The 15,839-nt window shown below is 41.9% G+C and overlaps 1 protein-coding gene across 1 annotated transcript in view; it reads left to right on the top strand.

Moving 5' to 3' along the window:
* Positions 1 to 15,839, top strand: part of SETBP1 (SET binding protein 1) — a 508,250-nt gene that overhangs the window by 217,324 nt on the left and 275,087 nt on the right. The window contains exon 2 of the mRNA XM_007943849.1: positions 2,473 to 2,526. Within this exon, the coding sequence (XP_007942040.1) occupies positions 2,473 to 2,526 (54 nt within the window). The remainder of the gene's footprint in view (positions 1 to 2,472; positions 2,527 to 15,839) is intronic.

Below are 15,839 nucleotides of genomic sequence, written 5' to 3'. Positions count from 1 at the left end.
TCTGTGTCTGTGTTAATTGGTTTCCCTTTTCTTTGTTGAAGAGGGTCTGTGCAATCCTTCTGCCTAGTCCGCCATCTTGCCCCGCCTCCCTGACCTCAATGATTATAACTCCTTCCTTTCTTTTTAGTGTGTGCTGTGGCTGGCCCTTAGTAAATGCAAAGGGAGGCACATGAGGATTGACAAGCCCCTCCTTTCCACATTCTTCTTCTTCCAATTGTCCTGCTACCTTTCATTTCTGGCTCATTTCAAAGCTCCACCTTATTTTAGCAAGCACACCCCAGTCTTTCCCGCCTACTCTTCACAGTGGACGCTCATACACCACTATATTCTGCTTCCTCTCTCACATACATAAGTCTTATCTTTCCACCAAATTATAGGTTCCTTGAAGGCAAGGACTTGTTCTTGTTCTTACTAGCTGCCATTGAGTCAGTCTCTAACACACGGCAGTCCCATGCACAATGCAAAAGAATGCTGCCAGGTTCTGATCATCCCCGTGATCAGGTGGGGATCAGACTGCTGTGATTCACAGGAGTTTCATTTTCTGATTCCAGAATTAGATTGCCAGGCCTTACTTCTTCGTCCCTCTTAGTCTGGAAACTCTGCTGAAGCCTGTTCAGTAACACAGTGACACAGAAGCCACCACTGACAGATGATTGGTGGCTGTGCACGAGTTGCACTGGCCAGGAATTGAACCCCAGTCTTCAGCATGTTGTTGTTATTTGCCATGGAATTGGACCTGACTCATAGCGACCCCTCCTTGGGTTTCCGAGGCAGTATCACTACGGAAGTGGACTACCCAACCTTCCTTCCGAGGAGCGGCTGGTGGGTTTGAACCAGAGTTCCCTAGTCTTCAGCATGTTGTTGTTGTTGTTGTTATGTGCCGTCGAGTCATACCTGACTCATAGCGACCCCTCCTTGGGTTTCCGAGGCAGGTGAGAATTCTACTACTGAACCACCAATACCTTGAAGGCAGGACATAGGTCTTATAATTATGTTTGGCCCTTGGTGTCATGTCAGGTAGCCTAATGGATCGTTCTTTGACTTTTTAATTGAAGTCAAAACAGGCAGATCCAGCTCTCTGTACTAGGATTATCCTATCTCCTTAAGGCACTGTCCACATGGTGAATCTGGCAGCAGGACTGGGTATGGGGGGAAGACATAGTAGCTTCTGCATTTTCCACCTCCTTTCTGCCCTAGCCCAGCTGTATGTAACACTACTTAAGTGTGTTCTTTGTCAAAGTCGTTTAGGGAAGCTAAAAAGCCCAGTTGAACTTTTCTGAAGGCTGTAGGCACTGAAGCCCAGCAGGACTCCCTCTCTTTCTTGAACCAAACAAAATATTGTTACAGCAAACATGAAATCTTTTCTATTTTTCACAGATGCTCTCCAGGCCTAACAAAGCTAGCAGTCACACTCCTTGAATCAAAATAAGCATCTGCCCTTTTCCTCTTTATGTCCTGCACTTTCCCAGCATTTTTGAACAGCAGTAACAAATGCAATTATTTTATTAATAAATCATACATTTTTATTGAGTACTTTCTAGTGCAAAACTCTAGTGAGGAAGAAAAATATTTAAAACCTTAACCTTACTCTCTAATATTGATTGAAATACAAAAGTGCAGAAAAATATATGAACCTGATTCTTGCCCTCTGATATTGTACGTAAGAGTATAAGACATAAACTATGAATATCTAGATAGTATGTAAAATCAAAGGCAACCTATGATAAAGGGAAACCTGAGTTGCATGTAATACAGAAAAGGAAAGATGTTTGTACTGGTCTGATTTTGAAAAAGAAAGAAAGAAAAAGCTTTCCCAGAAGAGATTGGCCTTTAACTGTCTTTGAAGCATCTTAGACTAGTTTCATAATAAGATGAAAGCCAGAGACACTCTCCCTAAGAAAACACATGCATCTGTAGACTTGTCCATGGAGTCATTGGGTGACACAGATAGTTAAGCACGTGGCTACTAACTGAGAGGTTGGAAGTTCGAATCTACCCAGTGGTGCCTTGGGAGCAAGGCCTCACAGTCTGCTTCCAAAAAATCAGCCAATGAAAACCCTATAAGCCCAGTTCTGCTATAACCCACATGAGATCACTGTGAGTCAGAGGCAACTCCACAGCAACTTACACATAATTATGTTTAAACTTTCAGGAGTTTGTGGGCCTGCTGAAGACTATCCATAGCCCAGCATCCTTAATTTGAGACCCTTCAAGAATTGGTAGTATGTAGAAAGATAGGAGGTAGAGGAGGACAGGAAGAGAGGGTCATGATGTCAGAGATGTGGTGGACACGAGCTGAGAAGTTTGCTGAGTATAGATTCCTAGCCCCAAAATATCACCCATGTCTGAGTTTAGGCATTCTGCAATTCTGCCTCCAGAGGTGTGGATCTAGGTTATGGTTAGTCATCTTGGGGATACTGTGTGCAAACTTTGAGGAGTATCACTAAGGAAAACTCCTTTCTTCTTTTATAGCTTCTCACAGCCAGTGACCTTGCAGCCAGTGACCTCAAAGGATTTCAGCCACAGGTAAGTCCCATTGATCCTTTTATACAGTTTGGAAAGGTGAAATATCATCTAGTTTGATCATGATTAAAGAAACTTCCAGACAAGGGCAGGAACCCTTGGATCCCTAGCCTCCAACTCAAGGTACCAACATGAAAACTACCAGTTAGTTACTCTCTCTCTCTCTCTTATCCCATCAAGAACAAAACAACCTCTTTCTGCTTTTCCTCTTAATGTTTTACAGTGGTGATGGTGGAGGGGAAATCTAGATCAAGATGCTGGGAACTGTTGAGTGCTGACTCAGTTTAGGAGAGGGCTAGCCCAAAGGAGTTAGTAGGTGAGGTGAGGTTCTTCCCTTTATTTCTCTCTCTCTCTCTCTTTTTTTATTTTCCTGGACAGGATATTCAAGTTGTTTGCGTTTCTGTAACCTTTATGTGCAAATGCTTGGCAGTCATGGTTTGGTGGCCATGCCAGTCTCAGATCTTGCAGAGGCAGACGGTTGAGTTTTGCTGATCTTGGGGAGTAAATGGGCCACTATGATCTCTGACCAAAGTGCTGTATGGAGGTTGTAGTGGGTAGGCAAACTCAAAAGGGTGCAGATGAGGGCCATCTGAGGGCTTCCTTAGCAGGGATTAAAGATGGAAAATCACTGTCTCTGGAAGAGGAGTCACTGTCTACATACAAATACACATAAACACCGATGCACATACACATAGACACACATCAGACACACAGAAGTCTCTGTGCTCTCCCAGAGACTCCATGTTAATAGAGCATGTATGCAAAAAAAAAAAAAAAAAAAAAAACCAAGTCAGTACCTGCCCCAAGATCCCGGAGTATGGGTTCTTTGTGGGGAGATACATCTTAGCTAATGGTAGTGAACTTTAGAGAACAGAGAAAGTAATTTTTCATAGCAATAGAGTTTTTACTTCTGAAAACATATTTCACATCTGAGATGTCACTGTGCCCTCACTACATATCTCTTGGTGGGGCATGGCCTATGTGCCCCTTTTACTTCTGGGGCAACTAAGGATCAGCATCCTGATGAGAAGTGGCCCAAGGTTTCACAGAGCACTAGAGTCAAGGACAGGGTGAGGAAAGTGAGAGGCTAACAAATTAAGAACTACATCTGTGAAAGTTAAAGCTACATTGACTTTTGGTGTTTTGATTGCAGATTTTTGATCCTTCTGTCAAGGATACAAGGAGGTTTTGGAAATTGATAGTAAGCCTTTTTGACAACCCTTGAGAGTTGGTAACTAATTAAAATGCTTATACATATATTCACACAAATTTCCAATTGAGCTGAAGGAATGAAAAACAAAAACAAAAGAAAGTCAACATTTATCCCTATGCCGCCCACATCCAAACCTACCCTTACATGCAGAAACACCCCACTAAAGATTTATTTTTTTATCTGAAAATGTATAAAAATTAGAGAAGAAAGGTTTTATGTGATGTCGTTTTGCAGCTTGAAAAGGGTACATAGAGGAGAGTAACTTTCCAGAAGTTTTATTTTTTTCTTGTGGTTTGGCATTGTTTCTTTCTGAGGAGGCCATATTTTCTCCATATTTGTGTAAAAAAATTTCTAGAAACTAGATCTTAACTGAACTACTAAGTGAAGGTAAAGTAGGCACATCTGGGGTTTGTCCATAACATGTGAGAGCGTGACCCTAGCAAGGCAGCTTCCACGTTCCCACCAACAAATCCACAGATTTTCTGGTACAAATGGCTCACCCCATGTTTCTGTGGGGCTTCTCTACATTGTTCCATTTGTGTGTCATCCCCTCAAGGCTGGCAGCATAAAGCATGTTTTTGACTCCTCAGGATGCCTCTTCTTGAGGCCAGGAAGTCCTAGGAATCTTGTGGCGAGGGTGCAATGCCCAGATCAAAGTTAATTCTCTAGTGTTATTCCTAAATCAAAAAGGCCCGGATGTGTCTCAAGTCAACATTGCCCTTTTGGATGTTTCTCTAAACAGAAACAGAAAGCAGCCCACATGCTTTGGGCCTCCCCCCTCCAGCTCTGCTCCACCAAATTGGTGGCTTCTGTTGTTACTTTCCCCTTTGGGTTTCCGATGGAACGGAGCCCCACGCATCCTGATGTCTGCAATAATTCACGGGCATGTTCCCTTCCAGGAACTGTCACTAGCTTCAAGAGGGAGCTCAGTGAGGACCCCTCAGTGGGTTCACTGTAATCGGGCCTGTCAGCTTTCCCACGGTCCACACTTAACACTTGCATGTAGAGAGCTTCCCCCCCCACTCATCTTCTTCCTTGAAGCCTGTTCCTGCTGCAGCCTCTTAAAGAATGTAGTCCTGATTTTCTCACTGAAACTGAGATGACTCTCAACTTCGTAGTGTGGGGCCCTAAGTTATCCTTCGGGCCTGGAATTGAACTCACTCTAGCTGAACTCACAGCCAAACAATAGACAGGTATACACACTGAACACCTACATCAGGGAGATGCACTCCTTGGAACAATCAACCATGGGAGATCAGAAGGGCAGCATTTGCACAGGGAGAAAGGTAGGGAGACAAGAATGCAAGAAGGACACACGGAAAAGTAACCACAGGGAGGAAGTGGGAGGAGAGCTGTTACACTGAAGGGAATGTAACCAGTGTCACAAAACAAATGTGTGTGACTTGGTGAATGTAAAATGAATCTTCTTTGTAAAATTTGAGCCAAATCACACAAAAAAAAAGTGTGGGGGGAAAAATGTCCTATAAACAAAATAAAACACAGACAGTGTCATGAGCAGCAAGTGTATTGTCTGCTGGGCTGGAACACTCCCTCTGTTTGTTTCTGTCCTCTTTTTTGCATCCAGTTAGAGAAGACAAGGGTAAGAAAGTGATTATTGGTTTTTAAAGATATTATGCTCATTCTTGGAAATAGACACATACTTTGTAGGATGAGCCTAGTGGCAGATGCTCTCTAAAGGAAGAAATAGCATCCCTTAGTGGTGGGAGGGCTTCCCAGGCTGGAGAGCTCGCCCTCTGTGTTGAAAAGGGTAGAACTGTCTGCTAGTGTCAGGCCTGGAGCTGCCCAGCCGGTTCTCTCCTTAGCGAATTTTAAAGGCCCCCATGTAAAAGCTCACACCTAAGCCACCTGGACTTTTCTCTTCCCCTTGAGTTATCACCCCCAAACACATCCTCATTTTCTAACACCCTGTTCTTCTTACCTTTTGAAGGGAAAAGTACTCAAGTCCCCTCCTCTCTAGTCTTGAGATGAGGACTCTCATCTTTCTTTTCCTGGCTAGCCTTTTCCACCCCCAAAAGGAGTGAGAGATAGCATTTAAGCCCTACTAGTAAAAGCCCAACAGCCATATGCTTTTCTTCTCCATTTTTCCTTTTCTTCTTTTTCTTTTCCTCATTATAAGGCTATGCGTGTTTATTGTAAAAACTTGGAAAATATTTTAAAAGATATCCTATGATTACATCTAGAAACAAAGACATTTCATTTTATAGCTTTCTAGTGTTCATTCTACATAGACTTCTACATCTATTTTTTTAATCGAGATCATATTTTATATGCGTTTTGTTTACCTTCTTTTTTTTAATTTGTTTGCTTGCTTCCCTTGTTGCTGACAAGTCATCTTTGGGGGTCTATCATCATTTATTTAACTATTTGCATGTTCCTGACCATTCCATTCCTTTTGTGGGCTGAGCTCTCCTGTTACAAATCAAGGCATGTGCTAGGATCCAGGGCCCTCATTCAGTATAGAAATAATGCCCAAGCCTTTTGGACATTTGTAGTGATTTATTTTCCAGTTCCTACAAGGGGTGTGAAGATTAAATTTTGTGAAAGGATGCCCATGAGTGAGGGCCCATGGGCATGTGTGCATATACTTACAAAGGCCCAGGTGGGTAATGTGGGGAAGAACTAAGCTTGGCATCCAACTTGATCTCAGGTGTGGGTTCCACATGCCCAGGGTTGGAAAAGCAAGTTTGCAAAGAGCTATCCCCCACCAAGGAGAGCAAGAACTAAAGGATTTAGTCTGTACTCACCTTATAAATGTAGTGCCTAAGGCATTTGACTACTACCAGAAGGTTGGTGGTTCAAACCCACCAGCCACTCTGCAGAAGGAAGACTGGGCAATCTACTCTATAAGGTTTACTGCCTCCGAAACTCAATGGGAGTCTCTTTACTTCAAGTGTGCCTTGTGATAGGATTTTGTGGGGCGAGTGGAATTGCCGTCCTGTGAAAGATAGCTGTTTTTAATGAGGTTCTAAAATTCTCGTTGCTATTATGGAAAATAAATAAATAAATAACTCATTGCACTTGAGTCAGTTCCAATTCATGATGACATAAAGGTCATATTATCGTGCAGGATGACATCAGAAGGCATTTTTTTAGTGTGAGAAAACAGGGCACTCAATCACTTAGTTGCCACTTCTTGCAACAGGCATCCATGAGAGACCTTTGTGTGGGGCTTCATGCTATGCACAGACCCTTCCCATTCCAGTTCTGGAATGTTCTACCACTGATATTAGCTTTGTGATCCTGGAAAGGTTATCTAAAATGTCTAATCCCCATTTTCCTTCTTAAGCCTAAACAGGTGTATAGTTTACTTCATAGATTGTTGAGAAAGCTTGTGAAAGCAAACTAGCATGTTGCCTGGAACACACAGCATTTATTTTTATTTCTTCCTTTAGAAATTTTTTTAAGAATTCAGATGAAAGGGAAATTATATCTACATGGAGCAAGCAAGGAAGTCTTCCAGCTGGGTGTGCTGTTGTACCTGGTCAGGCATGAATGAGAAGGAAGTGAGGCAGTGAACTTATTTCAGGGCAGGAGAAGCCTGGGTGAAGATGAAGACCTGGGCAGTGATGCTCAGGGTGTGTTCTGGGCACTTGGAATGGTTTGCTTGCTCTGGTACAGAAGGAGCATGATAAGAATTTATTTGCAAATTAGGTTGTAGTCATATTGTAGAAGGTCTTAAAAGTCTGGAAAAATAATTGGGTTTCTTTTTATAGATTTCTACTGAAGAAAGTTTTTTAAACTTAGGCAAGAGTAGACATAACAATCAACATTCATATACTCATTATCCTGCTTCAGTTGTATGCTGATAAAAGAAGCCCTGATTTATAGCATTTGCTGGTTTGACTCGATGGCACATAACAACAACAACAACAAATAGTATAAATATTTCTGTCATGACTGATTTTAAGTTCCCAAAGGTTTAACAACCTGCTCACAAAATTGTTGAATATTTAACAGTCAGCTCTCCAAAACTGACATGAACCAACCCAGGACACCCTTGGGCAGCTTCAACAATCATTAACCATTTTGCCAATCTTACTTCATTGGTATTCCCACCTACTTTTTTATTTTCATTTTTAAGGTAGTTATTTTTAAATAAATCCCATTCATCATGTTATTTAACTCATAAATAAATACTTCAGTAAGTTTATGTACAAATAAAGGCTTTTCTTTTTCATGATAACCATGCCTTTGTAGAGCTCTTAGAACTAACAGTAATGCTTTAATATCTTCTAATACTCAACCCATATTCATATATTTCTGATTGCCTGAACACATCATTTTGCTGTCTACCTATTTGAAACAGGTTCCAGAGTTTAGACTTTGACATTCATCCTAAGACAGTGGGAGTCATTGAAGGTCTGAGGCCAGGAGAGAGTCAGCTGTGATGCAAGAAGAGTACTGAATAGGTGGAAGGTTTGAAATGAAAAGAGGTTGTCTAGAAAGAAGCTTTTGCTGTTCGTTAATATGAGAAGTGTAGAGAAGGAAGCTGGGCTGGGGTCAGTGGGAATGGAGGGCAGGGAAGGAATTCAAGAGAAATTATAAAGACAGAATTAATGGGCCCAACAGTTACTTAACTGACTAGGGAAATGGTGGCACTGGTAATCAAAATGGTGGCCCAGAGGAAAGTGGAGGTTGAAGAGGTATAATGTTCATTCTTGGAGTGAAGAATGATTGTGGCCCAGTGTTAAAGGAGAAGGGCTTTGGCCTCCCAAATAGCCCTTTACTCTATTTTCCTTGGGTCCTGCAATAAATCATATTTGTAGACCATCGTGGGACACAACCATCCATCAAAAATTCCTGGACTCCATTAGTCTTAACCCAGAAATTTGTAATGCAAGTGCTCTGAAAATTTTGTAAGAAGAAGCTACTTTTGAAGAAGGAATGACCGTGGAGTTTCTAAGTATCAAAGAATCCTAGCTGTGCTCATCTCCCAAGAGCAAATGGCGGAGGGTGGAGCAGGGAAGAAGCCATGATAGTACTCTGTAGTGTGATGATATTCTAAGTTATTGATTGCTGCAGACAGACACCCCAACACTAAGAAGTAGCAGGACAGAGGCTTCTTGCAGCTCCTCTCTTTTTAGCAATAAAGTCCCTGAGTTCCTAGCTTGCTTATTATTCTAGTGTTGATCGAATTTTTTCAGGATAAAATCGTTTTACCTGACTCTATTCTGAATGAACACTTGCTGCTTGCCAAATCAGCATCAACAGTTGTAAAGATTGTACTGAAAGTTCCATGTTTTCCACAGTACCCAGCTTCTGTTGGACTCAACGGGTATTGATGTTGGTATATGTTCACTCTGCCTATACACATGCCAAGCATTTACTGAGAGTATACGGTGTGCCAGGAAGTGTTCTTTGAACTTTACATGTATTATCTTATTTAATCCTTCACCATGCCTTTGTGAAATCAATAATAGAGGCACAGAGATCACAAAACCCATAAGTGTCAGAACTGGGGTTTGAAACCAGATAGATCTGTCTCAACATCTCTGTTCTTCTTCACTATGAGCCACCTTGAATTAGACCACCATTAGGATAATCAAGCCCAGACTGGTAAGACTAAGAAGACAAGCACCTGCATCTTCATTTATGCACACCCCATTGGGTTTTCTTGAATTTTGCCAGGTTCTAGGAAAAGGCAATTGCTGCATCGCAGAGTAGTACAGGGAATTGCGGCCGAGCCATTTTGGATCTTCCATCTTGGCAGAGAATTCCCGTTCTGCTCATTCCCTTCCTTCCCTGCATTCCTAAAGGGAGAATCATTGTGGTGACTACCTCTTCTATTAAGAGGAAATTGAGTTGAGGCAGCGATAGGCAGTATAGTCATTCACCTCAGACACACAACAGTGAGAAAGCAGGTTTTAAATTTATCTCATAATACTTACTTTGCTGTATAGGGAGGAACCATCCCAAAGGAAAACAGTGGCTAAGGAAGTCCTGGTGCAGTGCTGGCTTGTTACTTTCTGCCATTCTGCCTTCCATTTTGACACTGGAAGAGATGCCAATAAGCACCTAGCAACGGTTCTCAACTTTGACTTCAGATGGGAATTATTGGGGAAGTAGGTGCTCTGGCAGCGCAGTGGTTAAAGTGCTCGGTTGCTAACCTAAAGCTTGGTGGTTTGAATCCACCAGTCATTCTGGGGAAGAAAGATGTGGCAGTCTGCTTCCATAAAAATTACAGCCTTGGAAACCTATGGGGCGGTTCTGCTCTCAAGCGTCACTGTGAGTTAGAATCTGTTTGACTGCAGTGGTTTTTTTGGTTTGTGCAGAGATTTGGATTGAATGGGTCTGGGTGGGGTCTGGATATCAGTATTTTTAGAAGCTTCTCAGGATCTAAACCAGCCTCCTCTAAAGCAGCCTTCTTATTTTACAAAGAGTCACAGAGGAAGTCTGGAAGAGACGAAGAAGAAGATAAAAAGCTTCACATTCCAATCTTACCTACCCAGTGTCAGCAATTATGTATGTCCCATGCAGGCTCCCTGGCCTCTAGTCCTTTCAACAACGCTGTTATCACAACTTTAACTCTTCCCATTTCACAGAAGAGAAAATTGAAGCCCAGGCATAAGATGAACCTTGCTCACAGGGCCCAACCTGGCCACACACGCCTCAGCAGAGATTCTGTAAATCTCCCAGTTTTGCTTGCTCCCCTGCTATTTCCATTCAACTGGTGGGGTTTGCTCAAGATTGCATTCTGAGCTAGTGATGGTGTTTGGGCTTAAGGTCTCCTCTGCTGGCTATCTAGACCTTCTTACTGGGTTCTAATAGATATTCAGAAAGTTCCTTCTTTATATTACTCATTAGTACTTCTAAAAGATTGTGTGTTTAGTCGGTATGGTAGTTTAGGTTATGTGTCAATTTAGCTGGGCCTGGTTTTGAGTGGCAGGGCAGCTGGATGTAGTGATTCCCCATAATGAGACTGCTGATCAACTTCATGGTGGAATCTGCAGTGAGCAGCTGAGTAGCTGCTTTAGGGATGTGGTCCGCTTCCAGTATGTAAGGAGAAGCTTTAGGAATGGTCTGTAGTTGTTTTTTTTTTTTTTTTTTTTTTGTGGCACAGTTGAACCCTGCATATAGCTGACTCTTTGTTTAGCAGCCTGCTCTGTTTCCTGCTGATCATGGGACTGTCTCTGGACTTAAACTATTAGTCTGCTGTGTGGTTTGGTAACACTGGGACCGTGCTATTTTATTTGTCAACCTTGGGCTTGTTAGCCTCAGCAGCCAGAAGGTGCCTAAGTGAACAGATGCCTCTAGCTCCAGTGGACCAGGAACAAGTGACAGAGCTGAAGCCCAGGGTCTAGGGGCTTTCACCCAGCCCCTAGAGCTGGCATTTTGAATTCAGACTTCTTCTAGCCTTCAAAACTGTAAGAGAATAAACTCCTGTTTGTTCAAGCCATCCCATTTGTGGTATATTTTCTGTTAGCGCAGGATGAAGTAAACAAAACAGTTGGCTAGCATACTGCATCATCCCTTGACTTCAGGAATGAAGTTGATTCCATGAGTTCCTCTTACTCAGGCTATTGCTGATGAAACACATAGTTTTTTCCTCAAGGCCTTTCTTCAGTCTTGCCTTGTATCAGCTGCCCATCTATCTTTGCTCTCTAGTTCATCACTTTCAGAGTGTGGCCTGCAGACTGGGGCTGACCAATCAAGTGTGTGTTACTGATCCATGATGACACAAATGGAGAAAACAAGAGAGTTTAGAAATGTTTATAGCAATGTGAGGTTTCCATGAAATCCAAGTAGGTGATTGTCTTCCTTTTATAGTATTTTATTTACTAAAGTAGCTCTACAAAAATATGTGTTGGAGGAAAACAACATCAGGTTCTTCACCAAAGATCATTTAAGAAGCTCTGTTCCAGTTACCCAAGGATCTCTGGTGGCAGTGGGTAAGACATTTGGCTCTTAACCAAAAGGTTAGTGGTTCAAACCCACCAGCCATTCCATGGGAGGAAGAGGAGGCAATATACTTCCATAAAGATTTACAGCCTTGCAAACCCCATGCTGGTTGCTATGAGTCAGAACCAACTTGATGGCAGTGAGTTTGGTTTGGGTTCTAATAACCCAGTGTTGAGCTTTCCTTGTTTTATTGGAAGAGTAGGATCTGGATTCTTGCTTTGTCTTCACCTTCTTCTAGGAGATCATTGTGAAAATGTCTGTATTACCAATCATGTTCCCCTGGCAAAAAAAAAAAGAAAAAAGCTCCACCTAAAAGTTGTTTCTCTAGCTATTATAGGATGCCTAATAGTACCCACCAGCCACTCCTTGGAAGGAAGGTTGGACAATCTACTTCCGTAGTGATACTGCCTCACAAACCCAAGGAGGGGTTGCTATGAGTTGGGTCCAACTCGAGGACAAATAACAACAACAACAATAGTAGTTATAGGGGCTTTGGTAGCATAGTGCCTAAGGCATTTGACTGCTAACCAGAAATCTGGTGGTTCAAACCCACCAGACACTCCTCGGAAGGAAAGTTAGGCAATCTACTTCCATAGTGATACCACCTCGGAAACCCAAAGAGAAGTCGCTATGAATTAGATTTGACTTGATGGCAGTGAGTTTGGTTTTTTGGTTTATAGTAGCTCTGGTGGCACAGTGGACAAGGCATTTAGCTTTAACCAGGTCAGCGGTTAAACCCACCAGTGCTCTGTGGGAGAAAGATGCAGCAATCTACTTCTGTAAAGATTTACAGCCTTCGAACCCCAATGGTAGTTGCTATGAGTCAGATTCAACTTGATGGCAGTGGGTGGTGGGTTAGGATAGCTGCACCTGAATCTTTCCTCATAACTCCAAAGACAACCCAGTTAATTATTTTTTCTTACCAGACATGGATATCTGTGACTATAACAGAGTATTTTTAACAAAAATATTTGCTCACATGCATACACACACACACACACACATACCCCACTATGGCTTTTTTTACATGAAATTAACAGTTTCATGCCACCTTCATGGTGTTTTTACTAGTCCCCTGGCCTCTCTTTTCTTTAAACCAGCCCTGGCATTTGGTTCTGGAAAGAGAAGTTCTCCAGGTGTTTTCCAGAGAGTCAGGCAATTCAATGGAATATTCTAAAGTTTCAATAAATTCTCCTGGGATACTAAATCTCTTTAGACTTAGTGAATATTTTGTTTCTTTCTCCCAAGAAGTTCTGACCAGCTGAGTACCACATGCAGATAGGCCTGACTTAAACTTAATGTGCAGAAGTTCACACACAGGAAAATCAGTAACCGGGAAAAGGGTATTGGGAGAAAAGGGGGCTATTCATACACAGAAATGGGGTTTTCCACTTTATAGAAGGAATCCAGCTAAGTTATCCTTGCTAGTGAGATGAAACATGATTCAACCTTTCAAAATATGATTTAAGCTCAGCTTTTCAGAATAGAATTGTAAATAAAATGAGAGCAGCTAGGAGATTAACTTTGAATGTCAGTCTTCCCTTTTAAGTGTAGTTTCCTCATCTAAATAATAATAATAAATAATGTATCAGCAAGGATGTAGGAGAAGTTGTCTATGATCCCTTGAGACTCAACGTTTAATTACTCTGGCATTCCTACCACGGTCATCTTCATGTTTCTGGTTTTCAATTTTTTGATAAAAGAGGTCTAAATTTGAGCTTTTAAAAATTTCTCCTGTGATTCTGTTCACTTGAGGCCCACGTCACTGATGTTTTGTAATGCAGTTCAAATGGCTGTGTTGGTTCGTGAGTTGAGTTACAGTGTCAGATTTCCCTGTGTCTAAAATTGGAGGCAGAACTTTTTTCTATACATTTCTAGGTCCAAGACTGGCTTGCATGTATTAAATGTGGATCCACAGGCCACCTTTAGGGTTTAAGAAAAGGTATGTTCTTCATAATCCCTTAAGCAGGATATTTCCTGACCTGCTTTGTGAGAAAGAAGACCTACCTTTCCAACAAAGAAGGAAGCTCTCTTTTTAAGTTCTTCCTAACCCTACTGCTGGCTCACATTTCAACACTCATGTCCGCTCACCCCCCTTCCAGCCCCTTTCTTACCACTTGTGCCAGACAAAAGGGATCGATTGAGAGGTGTCAGGAGACCCTGACAAGGGAGGAGCCCCCACAGTGGAACAGCTTGCACGATCCCGAGCGATGCCTTCCTGCCATCTGCTTGCTTGTGTTTGGAGGCTGTGTTAAGTCTGCAAACAGCTTCCACTACGGCTTTCTGATATTTCTGATATTTCCTGATAATGGCTATCCCCTTTCCTTCTCCTTTGGCCTGAACTTGATTTTCCATCTACATCTCCCACTTCCCTAAACATGCATGTCAGAGCCTATGCCAGACCTGTTTCCAACAGGTGTTCTAAGCCAGAGAGGGACAAGGTGGAAAAGCTTTGTGTGATATTACTGCAGTTATTCTATAAATATATATAATGAATATAAAGAGTATAAATGGATGTTCATTTAATAACAACGCAAAATACTTCCACTCTGATGCCTCCCATAACTAGTGGAGAGAACATGTACCATTATTTTTAGTAGTTAAGAGCATTAATTTGGGGTCCCAACTAATAGGGTTGCATCCCAGGTCTGCCCCACTAGCTGTGTGACCTTCATGAATTATTAAATATTTATTTGGGTCATATTCCTCAACAGTGAAAGGATACCTGCATATCTGGGATTTTGAGGGAGATTGAATAAATCGATCCCTAGCACAGTGTCTGGCTTCCAATAAACACACCATAAATGTGAACTATAATTCTTAATATTCTTAGAAATTGTGTAATTGAAATTGAACCTGGATGACTGAAGTCGGGGTTGAAACACAGACTACGAATTTCCAAGAGTAGAATTTAGGATTACCCAAGGGGAATGCAGGGAATTAAACAACAATAACAACAACAAAAAAAAAAAAACCCTAAAAACCATCTGACTTTCACCTGTGCTTTTCAACAGCCTGTTGATGGCATTGGCCATTTGACATGAGCAGTGCAAAATACCCTGGCTCTGCACTAATCACCCTAGAAGGTGACAGAGTAGGACAGAGATTGGCAGCGGGAATAGGTTAAAGGCTGGGTAGGGATTGTTTAGCTGGGAGATAAGAATAATCACAAGTGATTTTATTGATCGCTTCCTTCCTTTACCAACAATGACACCTAGTCTCTGCATTAACATTTTATCTCTTACCCCTGACAGAGGAATAGTTATAAAGTATTAAACACAATTTTAAGCAAACCTATCGGAAATCTTTTCAACCATGAGAGTATTGCATCATTCAAACAACCCCCCTGGGTCCAGTGATCCTCAGAATAGTTCTGGATGATCACTTTGGCTCTTACCCTCAGAAGAATTATGTTGTTGTTGTTTTTGTATGTAATCAAATTGATTCCAAGTCACAGAGACCCATGTAACAGAATAGAAACAACCCATAAGGTCTTTTTTAGGCTGTATTCTTTTTTATTTTTAAATTTTATTGTGATTTGGGTGAAAGTTTACAGAGCAAATTCACCTTCCATACAGCACAGCAGTTCACATACACTTTGTCTCATGGTATTGACTGTAGTCTCCCAGAATGCAACAGCTCTCTTCCCACTTCCTCCCCATAATCCCCTTTTCCCTCTGTCCTTCTCTCTCATGACACATGCCCCCCGAGCTGTCTCCTATTCTCCTATGATTGTTCTCTCCAAGGAGTGTCTACCTAATGTAGATGTTCAGCTGATATGTCTGTCTTTTGTTTGGCTGGAAGCCACAGACTGGGTTCAATTCCAGACCTGAAGGGCAGCTAGGGACCATAGTCTCAGGGGTTCCACCAGGCTCTATCAGACCCACAAAACTGGTCCTTTTTTTTTTTTTTTCTCCTTATGATTTTAAATTTTGTTATACTTAGGCTTTATTCTTGATGGGAACAGATCACCAGATTTTTGTTTTTTTTTCCCTACTGGGCTACATGGTAGGTTTGAACCACCAACCTTTCAGTCAGCAGCATTGAGCCACCAAGACTCCTTAGAAGAATCATGTTGTTGTTGTTGTTACGTGCCGTCGAGTCAAACCCGACTCATAGCGACCCCTCCTTGGGTTTCCGAGGCAGTATCACTATGGAAGTAGGATTGCCCAACCTTCCTTCC

Source organism: Orycteropus afer, unplaced genomic scaffold (assembly GCF_000298275.1).
Source record: "Orycteropus afer afer isolate SDZICR_OR568_19922 unplaced genomic scaffold, OryAfe1.0 scaffold00113, whole genome shotgun sequence".
NCBI lineage: Eukaryota > Metazoa > Chordata > Mammalia > Tubulidentata > Orycteropodidae > Orycteropus > Orycteropus afer.
The sequence above is the reverse complement of the archived record's forward strand: the minus strand, read 5'-3'. Positions and strand labels throughout refer to the sequence as shown.